This window comes from Budorcas taxicolor, chromosome X (genome assembly GCF_023091745.1).
Source record: "Budorcas taxicolor isolate Tak-1 chromosome X, Takin1.1, whole genome shotgun sequence".
NCBI classification, from domain to species: domain Eukaryota; kingdom Metazoa; phylum Chordata; class Mammalia; order Artiodactyla; family Bovidae; genus Budorcas; species Budorcas taxicolor.
Window position 1 is genome coordinate 74,281,838 of NC_068935.1, and position 24,291 is coordinate 74,306,128.

Consider the following 24,291-nt stretch of genomic DNA (forward strand, 5'->3'; position numbering starts at 1 on the left):
TATGGAGTCACTGCTTTGCCTTGCAGCCCAGTGCATGTGAAACCATGTGTGTGCCCTCCAAGAGTGGAAATCTGTTTCCGCCCAGTCCTGTGGAGCTCTTAAACCCAATCTCCATTGGCCTTCAAAGCCAAATGTTATCCCCAGGCTGATGAGCTTGATGAGGATCTCAGAAGTCTCACTCCTGTGGGAAAACTTTTGTAATGTTATCATTTTCTAGTATGTGGGTCACCTTCCCTTTTATTATGGAATTTGATTATATGGTGAAAGCACCCCTTCTACTGTCTCAGTTGTGGCTTCTTTGTCTTTGAATACAGAATATTTCTTGTAGTTTCTAGTGTTTTTTGTTGATGGTTGTTCAGCGGTTCGTTGTGATTTTGATGTTTTCTTGAGAGGAGGTGAGCTCAAGTCCTACTGTGCCATCTTGTCTCCTCCCTCATACCTAAATCCTAGAGTAAATTTCTAAAAATTACATTATTGGGTTAAAGTTAACACAGTTTTAGGACCTTTCATATATATTTTCACACTTAACAGAAGTCAATATTTTCTTCCCCCTGCTGAATATGTAAATAGCCATTGTCTCACTGGTTCAGCAATAAAGCAATGAGCAATCTGTTAATTAGAACACATGTTGGGGGAACTGCAATCCATTTGAGTTAATTTTTTTTATATGTTTTAAGATAGGGGTTCAGATTCATCCTTTTGCGTGCACATATCCAGTAGTCTAAGTATTATTTGTGAAGACTGTTGTCCCTATTGAATGTCTTGACCATGTGGAAAATCAATTGACTATAAATGTAAAGTTTTATTTCTGGGTTTTCATTTCTCTGCTGTTGATTTTCATGTTTGTCCTTTTTGTAGGAACATATTGTCTTATTTAATGTAAGCTTATATACCAATTTCTAGCCACATAAGTATTCTCACTACAAATTGTTACTATTTTTTTTTTTACTTTGTGTGTACTGATATGATGAAAATTGTATCTGACTTTTATAATCTATTTTTTAAAGAGATAGTGAATAATTTTCATGTGTATATTGGCCAGTTATATTTCTGAAGGTGCTCCATCCATCTTATTACTCATATGCTAAACCTCCCTCTTGAATAACTTAAAATGTTGATCACTGAATTTATTTTTTATTTTTTTTATTCACTGGATTTCAAATTAAGTGTTCTCCTTTTTGAACCCAGTGAAGATTTTTTGCTTTTTGTTTTTTCCTTTATCATTTTATTAAAGAATGTATGTAAAAGTGAAGCAGTTCTAAAATAGTACATAATTCATGTAAGGAAGTTTATCATAAAGTATTTTATTTTGCATTTTAAATATTCTTTAGGTCTGCAAAGAAAGCAGAGTTGGAAGAAAATCAGAGAAGTTACAAACAGAAGAAGAAAAGGCGACGCATTAAGGTTCAAGAAGACTCATCCAGTGAAAACAAGGTAATAAATACTGAGAATTACTATGTACTTGGATTTATCACTGGTATAGTAGACCATAGTAAATATGTTATTACCTCATTTGCACTCTGTTCATAAGTTGAATTCTACTAGTTGATTTACATTTTAAGCTTTGTGGAAGAATTGACTAATTATTGAATATATAAGTATGCAGAAGTGTTAAGTTTAATATATTATCAATTTTTTTTCTTTTCCTTCACTGAATTTGATGGAAAGTTTAAGCTTTCTAATTCATTATTTATATTCTTAGTGCTATAGAACTGATATGAAGTGTTCTGTTTAATTACATAAAACATAATAACTCATTAAATGAATAAATTTCTTCTAGCAGTGAAAGTAGTCAATTTCAGTTTCTTGTATATAAGCAGAATTATTCAGAGTACAAATTCTCCATAATTTTTTATCAATTCTATTCTCTTTTAGAAGAGTTCTGTTTTGTAATGACCCTTTTCACCATTTCTAATGTATAATGCAATGGCCTTAATTACATTCATAATTAGGAACTCTGTGCCCATTAAACAGTAACTCCCCATTCCCACCTATCTGCAGCTCCTTGGTGACGTCTAATTCTAATTTCTGTGCCTATAAATTTGCCGATATTAAGTATCTCATATAAATGAAGTCACACAATATTTGTCCTTTCTTTCTGGCTTATTTCATTGATATAATGTTTTCAAGATTCATCCATCTTTTAGCATATATCAGAATTTCTTTTATTTTTAAGGTTGGATAATGTTCCAGTGTATGTATGATAACATGTTGTGTTTATCCATTCATCTTTTGATGGACATTTGAATTCTTTCTACTTTTGGCTATTTAGAATAATGTTGTTGTGTACATGGGTATACGAATGTCTTTTTGAGTCCCTGCTTTTCTTTTATGTGCATAATCTTTATTTTTTGCCAGTTTAGTTTTTTTAATTGAAGGATAATTGCTTTAGAATTTTGTTCTTTTCAATCATACATCTAGAATCAGCCATAGGTACACCCATGTCCCCTCCCTCCCAACCCTCCCTCCCATTACCCTCCCCTTCCCTTCCTTCTAGATTTGTCACAGAGCCCCTATTTGAGTTCCCATACAGCAAATTCCTGTTGGCTATCTATTTTACATATGGTATTGTAAATTTCTGTGTTACTCTTTCCATACATCTCACCCTCTTCCTCCTCCCCTACCCCCATGTCCATAGATTTTTTCTTTTTGTCTGTTTCTCCATTGCTGCCCTGAAAATGAATTTATCAGTACCGTTGTTCCAGATTCCATATCTGTGCATCAGTGTATGATATTTATTTCTCTTTCTGACTTACTTTACTCCATATAATAGGCTCTGCATTCATCCACCTCATTAGAACTGACTCAAATGCGTTCCTTTTTATGGCTGAGTAGTATTCTGTTGTATATATGAACCACAGCTTCTTTATCCATTCATCTGTTGATGGACATCTAGGTTGCTTCCATATTCTAGCTATTGTAAACAGCACTGCAGTGAACATTTGGATACATGTGTGTTTTTTAATTTTGCTTTTCTTATTATCTATGCCTAGTGGTGGGATTGCTGGGTCATATAGTGGTTTTATTCGTGGTTTTTTAAGGAATCTCAATACTGTCTTCCATAGTGGCTGTATCAATTTACATTCCCACCAAGAGTGCAAGAGGGTTCCCTTTTCTATACACCCTTTCCAGCATTTATTGTTTGTAGACTTTTTGATGATGCTATTCTGACCACTGTGAGGTGATATCTCATTATAGTTTTGATTTGCATTTCTGTAATAATGAGTGATGTTGAGCATTTTTTCATGTATTTGTTAGCCATCTGTATCTCTTTAGAGAAATGTCTGTTTAGGTCTTTTTCCCACTTTTTGATTGGGTTGTTTGTTTTTCTGGTATTGAGTTGTATGAGTTGCTTCTGTATTTTGGAAATTAATTCTTTGTCAGTTCTTTCCTTTGCTATTATTTATGCTCATTCTTAGAGTTGTCTTTTCACCTTGTTTGTAGTTTCCTTTGCTATGCAAAAGCTTTTGAATTTAATTAGGTTCTGCTTGTTAATTTTTGTTTTTATTTCTATTACTCTAGGAGGTGGGTCATAGAAGATCTCGCTTTGATTTATGTCATCAAGTGTTCTGCCTATGTTTTCCTCTAAGAGTTTTATAGTTTGTGATCTTACATTTACATCGTTAATCCATTTTGAGTTTATCTTTTTGTATGGTGGTAGGAAGTGTTCTAATTTCATTCTTTTGCATGTAGCTCTCAAGTTTTCCCAGCACCACTTATTGAAGAGGCTATATTTGCCCCATTGTATATTCTTGCCTGCTTTGTCAAAAATAAGGTACCCATAGGTGCAAGGGATTGTCTCTGGGCTTTCTGTCTTGTTTTTATCTCCTTCTATCTCTGGGCTTTCTATCTTCTATCTTTTTCCATTGGTCTGTATTTCTGCTTTTGTGCCAGTACCATACTGTCTTGATGACTGTAGCTTTGTAGCATAGTCTGAAGTCGGGAAGGTTGATTCCTCCAGCTCCATTCTTTTTTCTCAAGACGGCTTTGGCTTTTCGGGGTCTTTTGTATTTCCATATGAATTGTGAAATTTTTTGTTCTGTGAAAAATGTCATTGGTAATTTTACAGGGATTGCATTGAATCTGTAGATTGCATTTGGTGAAAGAAGTGAAAGTGTTAGTCGTTTAGTTGTATCTGACTCTTTGTGACTCCATGAACTGTAGCCTGCCAGGCTCCTCAGTCCATGGGATTCTCCAGGCAAGAATACTAGAATGGGTTGCCATTCCCTTCTCCGGGGATCTTCCCAACCCAAGGATTGAACCCTAGTCTCCGACATTGCAGAGTCTTTACTGTTTGAGCCACGAGGGAAGCCCTTATATTTGATAGTATAGTCATTTTCAGAATATTGATTCTTTCTACCCAAGAACATGTAATATCTCTCCATCTGTTTATGTCATCTTTGATTTCTTTCATTAGTGTCTTATAATTTCCCATATACAGTTCTTTTGTCTCCTTACATAGGTTTATTCCTAGATATTTAATGGGATTGATTCCTTAATTTCTCTTTCTGATTTTTCATTGTTACTATATAGGAATGCAAGTGAGTCAATGCTTTTAATACTTCTGGTTGTAATCTGAGATGTGCAATTGCTTGATCACATGGTAATTCTGTGTTGAACTTTTTGAGGGAGTTTCACTGTTTTCCCAAGGCCCCAGCCTTCTAATTTTTCCCCATCCTCACCAACACTTGTTATTTTCTGTTTTTTTTTTCCAAAGGTATCATAATGGGTGTGAGATAGTATCTCATTTGTGGTGTTGATTTAAATTTCCCTAATAAGAAGTGATGTTCAGTGTCCTTTTATTTGCTTATTTGACATTTCTGTGTCTCCTTTGGAGAATTTTCTGTTCAGTCCTTTGCCCCCTTTTTAGAGTTCTTTTTGTAAAATACTGTTCTATATTGTAAAGTGTAATTCTGAAGCTTTTCAGTATGTCTTCTACCTTTTCTTGGCATATTAATTGGAGTGAGAAATGGAGAAATCAGAAAACTTTGTAATATTAATGTTTTGATCATTTAAATTCCATAGAGTAATTCTGAAGACGATAAAGAAGAAGATGAAGAAGAAGATGAAGAAGAAGATGAAAATGATGATTCCAAGTCTCCTGGAAAAGGCAGAAAGAAAATTCGGAAGATTCTTAAAGATGATAAGCTAAGAACAGAAACACAAAACGCTCTTAAGGAAGAAGAAGAGAGGCGAAAACGTATTGCTGAGAGAGAGCGAGAGCGAGAGAAATTGAGAGAGGTACACCACATTTTATTTATAATTTCTTTTTAATGTATGACTTTCATAGATTCACAGATTATAGTTCAGTTGTCCAAGAAGAGGATCTTGTAATCAACCAGATATTTTTTGTAAGTTACTTTTTCCTATTGGCAGTATTTTATGCAACTTAAAAATCTTCATCAGGTAATATTAATAGAATTAGGTACATGGAAAGGATTTAGATTGTTGAATGATCACCAGAGTGATTGTTTTTTATTTGAGGTAGAAAAACATTAAAAAGTATTGCTTAAATCCATGAACGATTTCAATGTTTTGAATAAACTTTTCATTATAAAATAAAGGTCCATCTAGTCAAAGCTATGGTTTTTCTAGTAGTCGTGTATGGATGTGAGAGTTGGACCGTAAAGAATGCTGAGCGCTGAAGAATTGATGCTTTTGAACTGTGGTGTTGGAGAAATCTCTTGAGAGTCCGTTGGGCTGCCGGGAGATCAAACCAGTCAATCCTAAAGGAAATCAGTCCTGAATCTTCAATGGAAGGACTGATGCTAAAGCTGAAACTCCAGTACTTTGGCCACCTGATGCGAAGAACTGACTCATTTGAAAAGACCCTGATGCTGGGAAAGATTGAAGGCAGGAGAAGGGGACGATAGAGGATGAGATGGTTGGATGGCATCACCAACGTGATGGACATGAGTTTGAGTAAGCTCCAGGAGTTGGTGATGGACAGGGAAGCCTGACATGCTGCAGTCCATGGAGTTGCAAAGAGTTAGACACAACTGAGTGACTGAACTGAGCTGAACAGGCAGAAGAAATAGTATTATAAATCTCCATCTGTACAATACCCACCTTCAATAATTACCAACATATTCTGGAGATGGAAATGGCAACCCACTCCAGTATTCTTGCCTGCAAAGTCCCATGGACAGAGGAGCCTGGCAGGCTATAGTCCATGACGTCTCAAAGAGTCAGACACAACTTAGTGACTATACAGCAAATGGCAATTTAGCACCATTTTGTAGAAGGAAAAGCAAGGAAAGGAAGAAGAGAGATTCTATTGGCACTGTAGGAGTGAGAGAGGAAGGGGCAAATACAAATAAGCTGGAATTTTGACTGACACACATGTAAAACAGCTTGCTCTGAACTAGTCAGTGTGTTGCAATTCAGTTACTGACTATGGTCTATTTTCCTGACTTTTGAATGACCAGGGCCAATCTTCATTTCTCATTGTGCTCAATTCGTTTATTCAAGAATTACTACATATCAGTCAGTAATTGTGGGTCTTTATTTTGTCAAGTGGTATAGGAAGAAAAGACTAGATACATATTCATATTCAGATGTTTTAATTGTTTGACCCAAAGCAGTTTACCTCGGAGAAGGAAATGGCACCCCACTCCAATACTCTTGCCTGGAAAATCCCACGGACGGAGGAGCCTGGAAGGCTGTAGTCCATGGGGTCGCTGAGGGTCGGACACGACTGAGGGACGTCACTTTCACTTTTCACTTTCATGCATTGGAGAAGGAAATGGCATCCCACTCCAGTGTTCTTGCCTGGAGAATCCCAGGGATGGGGGAGCCTGGTGGGCTGCCATCTACGGGGTCGCACAGAGTCAGACATGACTGAAGCGACTTAGCAGCAGCAGCAGTTTACCTAATCCTTCAAGTCTCTTTACTCATGTGTGAAATAAGGCGAATTATATCTTCCTTATATGAGTGGTCAAAAGATTTAATGAAATAATCCACATTAAACATTTAGCACAATACCAGGCATATGGTAATAAAAAAGTAATTGTAGATTTTAGATGTTGATGATGATGTTATGTGGTTAGGGATTGCAAATAAATAATTTACGGAACTTTCAAAAAAAATTAGCAACACATGACTAGTTTTTTTTTTTCATCTGTTTTCTGAACTGAACTGAACTGAACTGAACTTGTTCTATTGCTCAGTCATGTCCGACTCTTTGCAGTCCCATGGACTGCAGCCCACCAGGCTTCCCTGTCCTTCACCATCTTCTGGAGCTTGGTCAGACTCATGTCCATTGAGTTAATGATGCCATCTAACTGCCTTGTCCTCAGTTGTCCCCTTCTCCTCGTGCCTTCTGTCTTTCCCAGCATCACGGCTAGTTTTTTTTTTTTTTTATCTATTCTCTTACCTTCACAATATTTTTGAGAAGTCTCAGATATCATATCATTTTGATTATATATGGTTCAGAATATATTGTTGAAAGATAAGAACTTTTAAACATTACCACAGTATCATTATTACACTTAAACATTAACAATAATTTCATAATGTCAAATGTCTAGTTAATATTAACAATTCTTTCATTTACCTCACAAGCATAATAGTGGTTTATAAAAATATTTGTTATGAATCAGGAACCTAAGAAGGTCTCACTGTGTGTTGTGTTACATTTGGATACTTAGGTTTATCGTTAAGCTATTCCTACAGTGTCTTGATTACTGTAACCTTATAGTAATTCTTGGAATGAGATACTGTAATTTCTACAACTTGGTTCCACATTTTTAGAGTTGTTTTGGTATACTCCATTATTCATATTTCCATATTAATTTTAGTATCCTGTCAATTTTTAATAAGAATCTTCCTGGAACTTTTATGGGGATTTTGTTGGATCTCTAGTGACATCTTAACAGATTTTGTTTACACTTATGTAAATATCATATATTTCCCATTTATTTATCTCTTCTTTGATTTCTTTTAGCAGCGTTTTATGGTTTTCATTGTACATAACTAGCACGTATTTTTCTAAATTTATCCTTAAGTAATCTATGTTTTCTGTTGTCATGGTAAATGAAATTTCAGATGGTTTAATGACCTTGTGTTCTATGAGCTTACTATATTCTCCTACTAGTTCTAGTAACCTTTTTAGTAGATTCCTAAAGATTTTCTACATATTCAATCATGTTGTCTACCACCACCACCAGAAGGATGGTTAATTTTTTCAAATGCATTTTAATGTATCTGTGGAATGATCTAGAAAATGTCTTGCACTGCTAGGATAAGCCTTACTGGTCATCTTATATTACTCTTTTTATATATTGTTGTATTTCTTTTCTTATATTGTTTCACCAGGAGTTTTACCTCACTTTTAAGTAGGCATGTTGGGTTATAAATTGCTTTACTTGTATATCTTTCTCGGTTTTTTATTACAGTAATACTATTCTCATGTAAAATGAAACGGGAAATGCTCCTGTCTCCTCTACTTATAAGTATTTTTATAATATAGGTAGTATTTCATTCTTCAATGTTTGCTAGAATTCTCCAGTAAAGGTACTCTCCTGGGTTTTCTGAGTTTTTTTAAATTTTTAGACAGATTGTATTTAATAAGTTATTACTATTACTTTAATAAGTAGATGATCTGTTCTCTTTTGATCTCTTTTGGTAAATTTTTCTTTGAGATATTTGTCCATTTCATTTAAGTAGTCAAATGTATTGTTTCAAATAAATTTGTTTATAATATTCCTTTTTTAATGTTTTTGTTTTTTGTAGACCCTGTTATGATAGCTCATCTTTCATTTCTGTCAATGATAATTTATCTTTTTTTCTTGATTAGTCTCTTTAGAGGTTTAGAGATTGTATTATCCTTTCAAAAAAACCAGCTTTAGATTTAATGATTTTTTTCTTATTATTTTACCTTTTGCTATTTCATTGGTTTTTACTCTGATTTTGTGTTGTCACTTTTTCTCTGGGTATAATTTGCTTTTTTAAAATAGCTATTTAAGGTGGCTTTTGGATGTTGATTCTTTTTTAATCTATAAATAATATAAAATTCCCAAATGTGCATACTATTTTAAATGTTGAACTGTATGAATTTTGATGTTTTGTGTTTTGCTTTTTACTCTTTCTGTTTTTCTTATGACCAAGAAATTGATGGTCCATGCAAATATTTTACTTTTGTGGTGTGGAATATTCTATAAATTTCAGTTAGGTTATGTTGATTTATTACATTCACATCCTTTATATCCTTAATGATATTTTGTCTCATAGAGCAAAGTTGAGGTCTGCAAGTTTAATTGTCAGTTTGTCATTTTCTCATTGCACTTCTCTGTTTTTTCTCATAGTTTGTTGAAGCTCTGCTAGGTACATCTACTTGTGGGATTATTATGTCTTTCTCATGAACTGATCCATTATCAGTATGTAAAGTCCCTTTTTAACACTGCTAATTTTTCATCTGAAATCTACTCTGTTTGAGTATGGTGTAGTCATACCATCTTACTTTTCAAGCATTTTGCTATGAAAAGTTCCAACATACTTCTAGCTTTACAGAATTTCACAGTAATTTCCCATAAACTCATGTCCTACATTCTTCTGTTGATATTTCACTTTACTTGGTTTATAACATTTCTATTTATTTACTAAGCTCTCTATCCTTCATTATATTTTTATGCATTTGAAAGTCAGTTGCAAACATTATTTCACTTAACCTAAATGCTTTAGGTTGCATATCATTAATTAGAATTGATATTTATTAAAAATTTTTCTTTTTATGAAAAATTTACTTAGAGTGAAATATACCAATCTTAAGTTTACATTTTGGTTTTGACATACCATGGAATTGGGGAATGTATATATTTTCATGGTTTTCTTCACCTTGCCTTTTTTTCTTTTTACTTAATATTTGGAGAGTGTTCTTTCCTCAGTAGCTTGTGTCTGCCCTTAACTGTGGCAAAACTTATCTGTTGAATGGACTTATCACTGTCATCTTTGCCTTCCCCAAATATTCTTTTGAGGTACAGTTAGGTTGTTTCAAGGTTTTCACTAAACTGGAGTATCCTGTTACATATTGGAATGACTTATTTTGTTTGTGCTTCTTTGGGTTCTTTTAAAAAATTTTCTTATTATTTTAACTATTTTTAAGTACACAGGTCAGTGAAATACATGTTGTGTAATCATCATCACCATCCTTTTCATTGCCTTTTTCATCATTCCGAACAGAAACTCTGTACCCATTTAAAACTAGACCCCATCCCCTTTTCCCACTAGTCTCTTATAACCTCTCTTCTACTTTCTGTCTCTTATGAATTTGCCTATTTATTTACCTCTTAGAAGTAGATTTATTCAATATGTTTTCAAGATTCCTTCATGTTGTACCAACTATCAGAATTTCATTTGTTTTTAAGGATGAACATTGCATTGTATGCATATACCACATTTTGTTTATTCATTCATCTGTTTTTTTAAAAAATTGTGTATTTTAATTTAAAATTTGTTTATTTTTAAGTTGGAAGATAATTACAGGATTGTGTTGGTTTCTGCAAGTCATTAACATAAATCACCCATAGGTATACGTATGTCCTCTCTCTTTTGAACTTCTTTCCCATCTCCCTCCACATTCCACCCCTCCCCAGTTTGAGTTTTCATTGTCATATAACAAATTCCAATTGGCTTTCTATTTTATATATGGTAATATAATTTTCCATGTTTCTCTCTCCGTACATCCCACCCTATTCTCCCCGCCCCCCTTGGTGATCCATAAGTCTTTCTCTGTTTCTATGTCTCCATTGCTGCCCTGCAGGTAATTTCATCAGTACCATCTTTCTAGATTCCATATATATACATTAGTATACAGTATTTGTTTTTGTCTTTCTGACTTACTTCACTCCATATAATAGGCTCTGCATTCATCTACCTTATTAGAACTGACTCAAATGCATTCCTTTTTATGGCTGAGTAGTATTCTATTGTATATTTGAACCACAGCTTCTTTATCCATTCATCTGTTGACATCTGGGTTGCTTCCATGTTCTAGCTATTATAAGCAGTGCTGTTCTAGCTATTGGGATACATGTATCTTTTTCAGTTTTGGTTTCCTCTGGTTTATGCCTACGTGAGATTGCTGGTCATATGGTGGTTTTATTTATAGTTTTAATAAGGAATCTCAATACTGTCTTATATAGTGGCTGTATCAATTTACATTCCCACCAAGAGCACAAGAGGGTTCCCTTTTCTCCACACCCTTTCCATCTGGGCTCACAGAATCACTGGGTTCCCTGTGTTATATAGCCACTTCCCACTAGCCCTCTGTTTTATACATGATGATGCATATATGGCAGTGCTACTTTCTTAATTTGTCCTACCTTCTCCTTCCCCTGCTGTGTGCACAATTCCACTCTACATCTGGGTATTCATTCATCTGTTGATGGATATTTTAGGTTTCTTACACTTTCTGGCTATTGGGAATAATAGTGCTAGGAACATGGATATATAATATCTCTTCAAGTTCCTGCTTTCCATGCTTCTAGATATATATGTTCAAAAGTGGAGTGATGGAACATTGAGGAGTCATCACATCGTTTCCTCAACAGCTGCACCATTTTACATTTCCACCAGCAATGCATACAGGTTCCAATTTCTCTACATATTTACAACATTTCTTTTTTTTTCTTTTCCTTTCTCTTCTTTCTTACCTTTTCCTGCCCCCCCACCCCACCCCATTTGTAATAGCCAACGTTATGGACGTGAAGTGGTATTTCATTATGGTTTTGTTTTTTAAGAAGTTAAATTTTATTTGGGGCAAAATTAGGACTGCACTGAGGGAGACAGCACCTCAGATAGCTCTGAGACACTGCTCTAAGAGGTGGTGGGGGAAGGTGGTGAAGGGAAACTTTGTGAAATCAAGAACTTATCTTACAAAAAGTTTTTCTGCTTATCACGAGGAGATGATGTCACTATGAAGGAGTTTAGTGCTTTTCTAGATAAGACGAGATGTAAGAATTTGGATAATTAAGGTTTTGATTTGCGTCTCCTTAATGGAAAAGGTCAGTTTTCATTCCAATCCCAAAGAAAGGCAATGCCAAAGAATGCTCAAACTACCACACAATTGCACTCATCTCACACGCTAGTGAAGTAATGCTCAAAATTCTTCAAGCCAGGCTTCAGCAATACGTGAACTGTGAACTTCCTGATGTTCAAGCTGGTTTTAGAAAAGACAGAGGAACCAGAGATCAAATTTCCAACATCTGCTGGATCATGGAAAAAGCAAGAGAGTTCCAGCAAAACATCTATTTCTGCTTTATTGACTATGCCAAAGCCTTTGACTGTGTGGATCACAATAAACTGTGGAAAATTTTCAAAGAGATGGGAATACCAGACCACCTGACCTGCCTGTTGAGAAACTGATATGCAGGTCAGGAAGCAACAGTTAGAACTGGACATGGAACAACAGACTGGTTCCAGATAGGAAAAGGAGTACGTCAAGGCTGTATACTGTCACCCTGCTAATTTAATTTATATGCAGAGTACATCACGAGAAACGCTGGACTGGAAGAAACACAAGCTGGAATCAAGATTGTCGGGAGAAATATCAATAACCTCAGATATGCAGATGACACCACTCTTATGGCAGAAAGTGAAGAGGAACTAAAAAGCCTCTTGATGAAAGTGAAAGTGGAGAGTGAAAAAGTTGGCTTAAAGCTCAACATTCAGAAAACGAAGATCATGGCATCTGGTCCTATCACTCCATGGGAAATAGATGGAGAAACAGTGGAAACAGTGTCAGACTTTACTTTTGTGGGCTCCAAAATCACTGCAGATGGTGATTGCAGCCATGAAATTAAAAGATGCTTACTCCTTGGAAGGAAAGTTATGACCAACCTAGATAGCATATTCAAAAGGAGAGACATTACTTTGCCGACTAAGGTCTGTCTAGTCAAGGCTATGGTTTTTTCAGTAGTCATGTATGGATGTGAGAGTTGGACTGTGAAGAAAGCTGAGCACCGAAGAAGTGATGCATTTGAACTGTGGTGTTGGAGAAGACTCTTGAGAGTCCCTTGGACTGCGAGGACATCCAACCAGTCCATTCTGAAGGAGATCAGCCCTGGGATTTCTTTGGAGGGAATGATGCTGAAGCTGAAACTCCAGTACTTTGGCCACCTCATGCGAAGAGTTGACTCATGGGAAAAGACTCTGATGCTGGGAGGGATTGGGGGCAGGAGCAGAAGGGGACGACCGAGGATGAGATGGCTGGATGACATCACTGACTTGATGGACGAGAGTCTGAGTGAACTCTGGGAGTTGGTGATGGACATGGAGGCCTAGCGTGCTGCGATTCATGAGGTCACAAAGAGTTGGACGTGACTGAGTGACTGAACTGAACTGAAGTGAATGACTAGTGATGTTGAGCATCTTTTCATGTGTGTATTGACTAGTTGTATATCTTTGGAGAAATGTCTATTCAAATCCTTTGCACATTTAAAAATTGTGTTGTTTTTGTTATTGTTGTATTGTAGGCATTCTATATGTATCTGGATATCAATCTGTTATCAGATATGTGATTCGCAACTATATTCCTCCATCTCATGGATTATCTTTATTTCTGCTGATAAGTATCCCTTGCATAAAAGTTTGAAATTTTGATGAAGTCCAGTTGATCTATTTTTTTTTCATTGCGTGTGCTTTTTTATGTTTTATTTAAGGCATTGTTGCCAAATCCTGTGTCATAACAGTTTCTTTCTTTGCCATTTTGTATAATCCTGTGTAATATATACTGTTGAATTTTGTTTGCTTGTACTTTGTGGAATAATTTTGAGTCTGTATTCACAGAGAATCTATAGTTTTCTTATAGTTTATCTTTTAAATTTTAAATTAGGGTAATGCTGCTCTCATTGATTGAATTAGAAAATATTCCCTCCTCTTTAGTTTTCTAGAAGAGTTTGAGAAAAATTGGCATTATTATGTCTTCTTTGGAGAAATGTCTATTTAAGTCCTATGCCCATTTTTTGGTTGGGTTGTTTGTTTTCTGATGTTGAACTTCATGACCTGCTTGTATATTTTGGAGATTAATCTATTGTCAGTTGCTTCATTTGTAATTATTTTCTCCCATTCTGAGGATTGTCTTTTCATCTTGTTTATGGTTTCTTTTGCTGTTCAAAAGCTTTAAGTTTAATTAGGTTCCATTTGTTTATTTTTGTTTTTATTTCCATTACTCTAGGAAGTGGGTCATAGAAAGACTTTATTTCATTTATGTCAGAAAGTATTCTATGTTTTCCTCTAAGAGTTTTATAGTTTGTCGTCTTACATTTAGGTTTTTAACCCATTTTGAGTTTATCTTTGTGTATGATATTCGAAAGTGTTCTAATTTGATTCTTCTGCATGTAGCTGTCCAGTTTTCCTGTCTTTTCTCCATTGTATAGTCTTTCCTTCTTTGTCAAAGGTAAGGTGCCCATAGGTATATGGGTTTATCTTTGGACTTTCTGTCATGTTTCACTGGTCTATATTTCTGTTTTTGTGGCATTAGCATACTGTGTTGACGACCAGCTTTGTAGTATAGTCTGAAGTTAGGAAGGTTGATTCCTTCAGCTGTATTCTTCTTTCTCAAGATTGCTTTTTCTGTTCGGGTCCTTTTGTGTATCCACACAAATTCTGAAATTTTTTGTCCTAGTTCTGTGAAAAATACCATTGGCAATTCGATAGGGATTGCGTTGACTCTGGAAGTTGCTTTGGGTAATATATTCATTTTCACAATGTTTATTCTTCCAATTCAGCAACATGGTATATCTCTCCATCTATTTGTGTAGTCCTTGATTTCTTTCAAAAATGTCTTATAGTTTTCTGTATATGCCTCTTTTCTCTCCTTGAAGCTCTATACAGTCATCAAGAACAAGACCTGGAGCTGACTGTGGCTCAGATCATGAGCTCCTTATAGCAAAATTCAGGCTTAAATTGAAGAAAGTAGGGAAAACCACTAGGCCATTGAAGTATGACTTAAATCAAATCCCTTTTGATTATACAGTGGAGGTGATTTATAGATTTAAGAGATTAGATTTGGTAGACAAGTGCCTGAAGATCCATTTTGGTTTTAGGTTCATAACTTTGTATAGTAGGCAGTGCCAAGAAGGCAAAGCATTTCTCTAAGGAGGCTTTAGAAATTGCTGAGGAAAGAAGAGAAGTGAAAGGCAAGGAAGAAAGGAGAAGATATACCCAACTGAATGCAGAGTTCCAGAGACTAGCAAGGAGAGATAAGATCTTAAATGAACAATACAAAGAAATAGAGGAAAAGAATAGAATGGAAAAGACTACAGGTCTCTTCCAGAAAATTGGAAATATCAATGGAACATTTCATGGAAGGATGGGTATGATAAAGGACAGAAATGGTGACCTGACAGAAGCTGAAGAGATTAAGTAGAGGTGGCTGGAGTACAGAGATGTATACAAAAATGGTATTAATGACCTGGATAACCACAGAGGTGTGGTCGCTCACCTAGTGCTAGACATCCTGAAGTGCAAAGTCAGATGGGCCTTAGGAAGAATTACTATGAGCAAAGCTATTGGAGGTGATGAATTTCCAGCTGAGTTATTTCAAATCATAAAAGATTATGCTGTTAAAGTGCTGTACTCAATATGCTGGCAAATTTGGAAGACTCAGCAGTGGCCACAGGACAGGAAAAGGTCAACTTTCTTTCCAGTCCCAAAGAATGGCAATGCCATAGAATGTTCAAACTACTGTTCAATTGCTGTCATTTCACATGCTAGTAAGTTTATGCTCAGAATCCTTCAAGCTAGGCTTCAACAGCATGTGAATCAAGAACTTCCATATGTACAAGCTGGATTTAGAAGAGGCAGAGGAAGCAGAGATCAAATTGCCAGCATTTGTTTGATTATGGGGAAAGCAAGGGAATTCCAGAAAAACATCTACTTCTGCTTCATTGACTACACTGAAGCCTTTGACTATGTGGATCACAACAAAGTCTGGAAAATTCTTAAAGAGATGGGAATACCAGACCACCTTACTTATCTCCTGAGAAACTTGTATGCAGGTAAGAAACCAAGTTAGAACCGGATGTGGAACAACAAACAGGTTCAAAATTGGGAAAGGAGTATGAGTAGGATGTATATTGTCACTCTGCTTATTTACCTTCTCTACAGAGTTACCTCACGTGAAATCCTGGGCTGGATGAATCAGAAGCTAGAATCAAGATTGCCAGGTGGAACATCAGCAACCTCAGATATGCAGATGATACCGCTGTAATGACAGAAAGTGAAGAGGACCTAAAGAGCCTCTTGATGAGGGTGAAACAGGAGCATGAAAAAGCTGGCTTAAAACTCAACATTCAAAAAACTAAGATTATAGCATGCAGTCCCCTCACTTCATGGCAAATAGAAGGGGAAAAGGTGAAAGTAGTGACAGATTTTATTTTGGGGGGCTTCAAAATCACTGCCGCCAGTGATTGTAGCCATGAAATTAAAAGATGCTTGCTCCTTGGAAGGAATGCTGTGACAAATCTAGACAGAGTATTAAAAATCAGAGATATCACTTTGACAATAAAGGTCCATAAATAAAAGCTATTATTTTCCAGTAGTCACTTACAGATGTGAGGGCTGGACCATAAATAAGGCTGCATGCTGAAGAATTGATGCTTTCACATTGTGGTGTTGGAAAAGATTCTTGAAATTCCTTGTATAGCAGGAAGATCAACCCAGTCAATCCAAAAGGAAATCAACCCTGAATATTCATTGGAAGGATTGATGCTAAATCTGAAGATCCAGTACTTTGGCCACCTGGTGCAAAGAGCTGATTTATTGGATAAGACCCTGATGATCAGAAAGATTGAAAGCAAAAGGAGCAGGGGGCAGCAGAGTATGAGATGTTTAGATATTGTCACCAACTCAGTGGACATTAATTTGGGTTAACTCCGGGAGATAGTGATGGCAGAGCAGCCTGGCATGCTGCAGTCCATGGCGTTGCAACAATTAGGACCCAGCTTACCCCTGTTGAACAATAACAACAACAACAACAACAACACTGCCCTTTTTTTCCTTAAGTACATTCATTCCTAGGTATTTTATCTTTCTGTTTCAGTGGTGACTGGGATTGTTTCCTTAATTTCTTTTTGAGTTTTCATTGTTAGTGTATAGGAATGAAAGAGATTTCTATGTATTTATTTTGTATCCTGCAACTTACTAAATTCACTGGTTAGCTTTAGTAATTTTCTGATAGCATCTTTAGGGCTTTCTATTTATAGTATAATATCTCAAAACAGCGATAATTTTACTTTTCTAATCCCTGAATTCCACAACCTTTAGTATTCTATTTTTATTTTAATTTGAAGGTGTTTTCTAATGTCTCTTGTGATTTCTTATTTGACCTTTTTGTTATTTAAGAGTGTCATGTTTAAATTATGCATATTTGCATTTTTCCCACTGTCCTTCTGTTACTGATTTCTAGTTTCATTCCATTGCGATTGGAGATTTTCAAGTTTTTATTTAATTTTTTTAATTTTTTTAATAAGTTAGTAAACTTTTTCATTTAATTTTAATTTTCTTTTATTTGAAGTATTGTTAATTTTATGTTTTTGATGTTTTAAAATTTATTAAGGCTTGTTTTGTGCCCTATTATGTCTGTCCTTAAGAAGTGTTACATTAAGTTGAGAAAATTTGTACTCTGCTGTTGTTGAATGGAGTGTTCTCTTTGATAGGACTTACTGGTTGACATTGTCGTTCAAGTTCTGTGTTTCCATCTTCAGTTGGCTTATTCTGTTTTTTACTGAAAGTAGGGTATTATGTCTCCAAACTATTTTTGTAGAACAGTCTATTATTTCTCCTTTCAATTCTGTCAGTGTTTGCTTCATATAATTTGGGACTCTGATTTTGGTATATTTATCTTTATGATTGTTATATCTTCTTGGTAATCTATAGATGTTTTCTTTGTAGTTAACATGGGATGAGATGTAACTTCCTAAAGTCATAATGTTATAGTTTGAATTTAATGAATTTAACTTTAATCATGTAGAAAAATATTGTAAATGTATTATACAGCCCCATTTCCCCTTGCATATAATTCGTGTTACACATTTTGCTTTTATATATTTTATGCCCCAATAACATATAGTTACTTTTTATGGTTTGTCTTTTAAATTCTATAGAAAGTAAACTTGGAGTTACAAACCAACATGTCAATAATACTGGGTTTTGTGTTTGGCCGTGTGTGTTTTCCATACATATGGATAGTTCTTTATCCATTTTTCAGTATTCTTTCATTTCAGCCCGAAGGCTTCACTTTAGCATTTCTTGTTGCATAGGTCTATTTTTAATGAACTGTCTTGGTTTAAGAATGTATTAGTTTCTGCCTCTATTTTGAATGATACTTTGGTTTAATATAAAATTCTCAGGTGACAGTTATTTTCTTTCATTAGTTTAAAGTATATCATTGCACTGCCTTTTGATCTTCAAGTTTCTGATGAGAAATAAACTGATAATGTTATTGATGATCCCTGTTGTGATCACTTCTCTCTTGATACTTTCAAGATTCTTTCTGTTTGTACTGTGAAGGTGTAACTATAATGTGGTTAGCCTGAGTCTCTTAGTTTATCTCAGTTCAAGTTTGTTGTGCTTCTTGGATTTGTAGATCCTGGTCTTTACTCAAATTTGGGAGTTTTGGCCATTATTTCCTCAAATAACCTTTTGCCTGTATTTTACTTCTCCTTTGACTCTCATGTGTATTGGTCTGCTTGATGATATCCCACAAGTCCATTGGTCTATCACTTTTCTTAATTCTATTTTCTTTCTGCTACTTAGACTTGATAATTTCAGTTGACACCTTCATGTTTAATGATTCTTCTTCCTGCTCTTTTTCCTGCTTTTTTCTTTTTCAGTTCCAGATTTTCTGTTTGGTTCTTGTTTGTAATTTCTACTTCTTTGTTGGTATTCCCCATTTTGTATCTTTTCTTGATTTTTTTTTAGATTTTGCCCAGTTTTGCTTTGTGTAATGAGTCCATTGTTGAGTACCTATTTGGGATGTTTTCTGTTATTTTAATTTCTTCTTTTGAATTGCCCATGTTTTCCTGTTTCATTGTTTGGTTTGTGCGTTGTTTTTTTTTTTTTTTAATCACCATTGGGGGTTTAGCTATTATAATGTGGTAACTCTGGAAGTTAAGTTCTCTCCCTTCCCAAGGATTTTTTTGTATTTTTTTCTTTAGCTGTTACTGTCTGATTGTTATGAGACTCTTCTCATTTAATTTTACAAAGTTTGTTTATTGTTGTACATCATTACGGAATGCTCTTTTCCTTTCACTAGTGTTCTGTTAATATTTTGAGAGAGATTTCCTTGAATGCTGATTTCTTCCCAGTCTTTTTAGATTAGCTCTGTACTGGGATACATCCCTAGTACTTAACTAGACTTGCAGTTAAGCTAAGGATCTCTCTGAGGTTAAAACTTGAGGTTTGCTCAGTTTTTTTTGTTTTTGTTTTTTTGTTTGTTTGTTTTTTTTTTTCTGGGGAAACATGGCTTTTTAAATTATTCTGTATGTTTTGTTAGTTTCAGATGCCTTAAATTCCAAGAGTCTTATCCTAGCTTCTTTTCTGGGCCTTAGATGGTCAGTTGTATTTCTCCATGTATCATGTCTTGGCCCTGGCATCTGTGGGTTTACAATTGCCTTGTAACTATTTTTTTTTTTTTCTTTTTGAGCATTTCCTTCTGTTTCTCCCATTAGAATTTAAGCTAGGTGAAATAGTAGTAAGAATTTTATGTCATTCCTTCAGTTACCCTCTGGCAGATTAGAATAGCTGTACACAATAACCAGCAAATAATTAATACTGTACTCCCTCTGGTTTGAGGGAAGAAACTGTCCACAAGGCTACTGCTGCTTCAAGAATAAGACTATCACTTCACTAAGAAGTAGTGGGGTAAGAGCAAGTAAAAATACTATAAAACTTTATTACCATTTTGAAAATGGCCTTTTCTTGATTGGTCATTTATTTGGTAGCTATGAACCTTTGACTGTTTTCCAGAACTCTGACAAAGTTGGTTCAAACAGTTTCTGATTTTTAAAGTATTTTCCTTTTTCATTTGTTTTTATATTTCTGTGCGAAAACAGGAGCTTAGAGCTTGTTTCTTGTCATTTTGCTTATATCTTACTTTTCCCTTAGTTTTTGAATGTTATAAACCATGATTATAGAATTATAAGTTATTAGCTTTTTCTTTCATCTGTGTAAAGATGTTGCTTCTTCATGACATGTTGTTTCTTGTCTTTATTTTTGCCCCTCACCCACCCATGTGTATGTAATGTGTCTTTTTTTCTTTTTTTAAATGATTAGATGTTTTAATGGTTTGTGAAAAATTATTTATTTATCACCGACTTTCAGGAATTGATGGTTGTGATTTTCTTAGTTTTTATCCTGCCTGGTGCTCCTTTAAGTTGCTGGTTCTGTGGACTTATAGTTTCTATCAAAATTTTTGAAAGTTTTGACCATTATTTCTTCAGACAAGGTTTTCTGTTCTTTTCCTATATGAGACTCTAATTACATATGTATTAGATTGCTGGGCATTTTCCCACTAGTTTCTTCAATTCCTCCCCCTGCCCCCTCCCCCCTGTTTCATTGTAGGTAGTTTCTCTTGCTTTGTCTTCAAGCAAGATCTTTTCTTCTTTTCTATTATGATGCTAAATCTCATTCAGTGAGTTTTTCATATTAAATATTTATTTTTTACATTTTTATTATATAGAAATTACATTTGGTTCTTTCTTATAGCTTGTATTTCTTTTCCCACTGTGTTCACATCTTCCTTTCAGTATTGGAACACATTTTACATCTGCTTTATTGTGTTTGTCTGCCAATTTGAACATCTCTGTCACTTCTTACCATTTTTGTTAAGTGACTTTTCTCTTGATTATTGTTCATATTTTTTTTCTTGATGTATCTAATAATGTTTTATTAAAAACTGCTGCTGCTGCTAAGTCGCTTCAGTTGTGTCCGACTCTATGCGACCCCACAGATGGCAGCCCACCAGGCTCTGCTGTCCCTGGGATTCTCCAGGCAAGAACACTGGAGTGGGTTGCCATTTCCTTCTCCAATGCATGAAATTGAAAAGTGAAAGTGAAGTATCTCAGTTGTGTCTGACCTTTGTAACCCCATGGACTGCAGCCCACCAGGCTCCTTTGTCCATGGGATTTTCCAGGCAACAGCACTAGAGTGGGTTGCCATTGCCTTCTCCTATTAAAAACTAGACATTGTAAATTGGGTATTGTTGAGTGTATGTTGTATTCTATTGGAGAGTGCTGGCATTGTTCTGTATAGATATTTAAGGTACTTATTAGTTCAGTTTAATTATTCTTTTTAATTTTTGGCTGTGCTGGGCCTTCACTGCTCTGTGTGGGCTTTCTCTAGTTGTAGCGAGCAGGGGCTACTCTCTAGTTGTGGTGTGTGGGCTTCTTATTGCCGTGGCTTCTCTTGTTGTAGAGCATGAGTTCTAGGCTCACAGCCTTCAGTTGTTGCAGCATGTAGGCTCAGTAGTTGCAGCACAAGGGCTCTAGAGCATGGGCTCAGTAGTTGTGGTGCACAGGTTTAGTTGCTCTATACATAACATGTAGGATCCTTCCAGATCAGGGATGGAACCCATGTCCCCTGCATTGGCAGGTGCATTCTTAACCTCTGTAGCAGTAGGGAAGTCCCTAGTTTAATTATTTTGATATTAAAAAAAAAACAAAACTCTTAAGGTGTATCCCTGTAGTTTATGGATGGTTTTGCCCCACTGCAAAATGTGTGGCCTTTGTCTGGTTTCTACAGAATGCCCTGAGTTAGTATGAAGATCATACTCTACCTTGTTTAAAACTGAATGCCTTCCAGACCTATATGATCACTGGGGACTATTTACCTCATGACTTCTTGGTCACAATTTGTCTGGCTTTGTGGAATTTTCATTCTTCATGTGCATTGTAATACTCAGCTAAGACTGAAGTGACTCCCATTTTGATTTCTGGAGGTCTTTTTGTATAGCTCTTTTCTCTCTGTAGTTTCTCTGTATTTTTTCCAGCTCTCTGAGCTTGACCTCTGTTTCCCCAACTCAGCACAACTCCAGAGTTCTGCTTGGGTTATCTTAAATTCTGAAATGTACCTTCTGGCAGCAATCAAGAGGGATTAGGGCCCTCCTTGTTGATTTTTCTTCTCTCAGGTATCAGTGTCCTGTTGGTTCCTATAATCCAAAGTCCAGAAATGTTTGTTTCATATGTTTTGTCTACTTTTCTAATTGATTACAGCAGAAAGACAGATTTGGTCCCTAATATTCCATCATGTATCAAGGTACTTAATCTCCATCAGCAGAAATGGGGCTCAGCCTTTTCAGTGTGTTGCTTAAATGATTTTGTATTCATGTTTTCTTTTCCTTTTTCAATTCAGACATGGGATGCATGTCCTTATTTATTCCTTACTATAGCTTAATTTATTTCTCCTAAATTCTCATTTCATTCCTGTCTGTCTATTATTAGTTAAGTAAACTTTCCTTAAGTTGTACCTTTAGTGCATAAACACATGTACTTAGTCACAGATAAGTAGACCATTTCTTTGTAAATTATCTTCTCCATTCAGGTTGAAGATTCATTCGTCTCTAATCCCAAAGATAGTGCTTAATAGCTAAAATGTCATCCATATCACTTATGAGCATATAGTTCAGAAGTCTTGGTTAAAGCCTTATATATTAGTTTTCTACTGTGCATTAAAAAAACTCACAGCTTAGCTAAAAACAAAGCAAAGTTATTATCTCACAGTTCAATAAATCAGGAATTTGAGAGTGGCTTAGCTGAGCCTGACTCTGCTGGGTCTTCTGCTCAATTTCTCACTAAGTTGAAATTGAAGATGTTCGCCAGAGCTGCAATTTTCATCTAAGACTTTGTGCTTTTTTCTAGCTCACATGTTGGCAGAATTAAGTTCCTTGTGATTCTGGCAATGAGGTTCTTAAGTACTGTAGACTTCTCTATAGTGTGGCAGTTTGCTTGTCTTGGAGACCAGTAAGAGAACATCTCTTACACATCAGTCTTTTAAAGGGCTTTACCTTGCTTAAGCCCACCTCATCTAAGGGAATCTCCCTTTTGATTATGTCAAATCAACTGATTAGTTGCCCAGTTATGGGAATGATTATAGTTACAGATCTCAGTCACCCCCAAGGGAATGAAGTTATATAGAATGTTTACAGCAGAGGATTGGAATCTTGGAGGCCATTTTAGGGTTCTGCCCACCACACCTTGCAAACAGTACAAGACATTCAGATAATTTTCCATTTTGGCTTATGTCTTTGACACAGCAGTATGAAGCTGGGATACATCCAAGCTAGAACACAATAAAAATTTGTTGAATACTTAGTCTGTGCCTGATACTTTGTATTCTTTGCCTCATTTAATCGCCACAACAACCTCATGAGAGTTATTTATAAGCTTTCCTAGTTTCCACATGGACAAACTGAAGCTAAGAGAGTTTAAGTAAGTTGTTGAAATGGAGCTGGGATCTAAATAACCAGTGCTATTTATACTCTGCCACATCTGGATTTGTATATAATTTTAGTTTTATCAAGGTAATATATTACAAATTTGTGACTTGTTTAAATAATTTTTACATGTAATAATGATACTATAGTTATGATTTTAAAAAGAGAGAATGTCCTTTTAAAGAGACATTCTAAAACATTTACAGATGAAATAATATATTTGCTTGGGTTTGCTTCAGAATCATTTATGGGATCAGAGGAGTTGGAGAATGGGTGAGAGGCTGCCAGTGAAACAACTGGCCAGAGGTTGATAATTTTTGAAGCTGAATAATGGGTGATAGGGCTCATGCTATTCTATATACTTCTATTCATGTTTGGAAATGTCTATAGTGAGTATCAAGTAATCATTCATTCCTAGCTACAGTTCTAAATAAGGAAAAAAGTACCAGCTAAAATTTTATTCTTAAATATCATAATGTCCATAGTTTAAAGTCATGACTCTTTATTGATTTTCATGGAACCATAAACCTGTTCATAGAAACATTTTCTTTATTAAACTATTAATGCATAGTGGTTAAGTTCATGGACTCTGGAGCCTAGCCCTCTTGGTATAAGTCCTAGTATTGTGTTACTTAAAAGTTGCATGACCTTGTATAAGTTATTTAACTTCTCAGTCTCTTAGGATTTTTTTTTTAATTTGTAAAATGGCAATATTTGTACCTAGCTTATACAGTTCTTGAGTATACTATGTAATTGGGATGTAATTGGGATAAGACAGCAAAGAAATATATTCAGACACATGTATTTGTATTTATGTATATGTATTTAAGTTTTCTTTCAAATAATAAACTTGAGGTGAT

At 35.3% G+C, this 24,291-nt stretch overlaps 1 protein-coding gene across 1 annotated transcript in view; it reads left to right on the forward strand.

Moving 5' to 3' along the window:
- ATRX (ATRX chromatin remodeler) overlaps window positions 1–24,291 on the forward strand; it is a 280,266-nt gene that overhangs the window by 141,232 nt on the left and 114,743 nt on the right. The window contains exons 15-16 of the mRNA XM_052663022.1: window positions 1,332–1,434; window positions 5,026–5,241. Coding sequence (XP_052518982.1) covers window positions 1,332–1,434; window positions 5,026–5,241 — 319 coding nt within the window. The remainder of the gene's footprint in view (window positions 1–1,331; window positions 1,435–5,025; window positions 5,242–24,291) is intronic.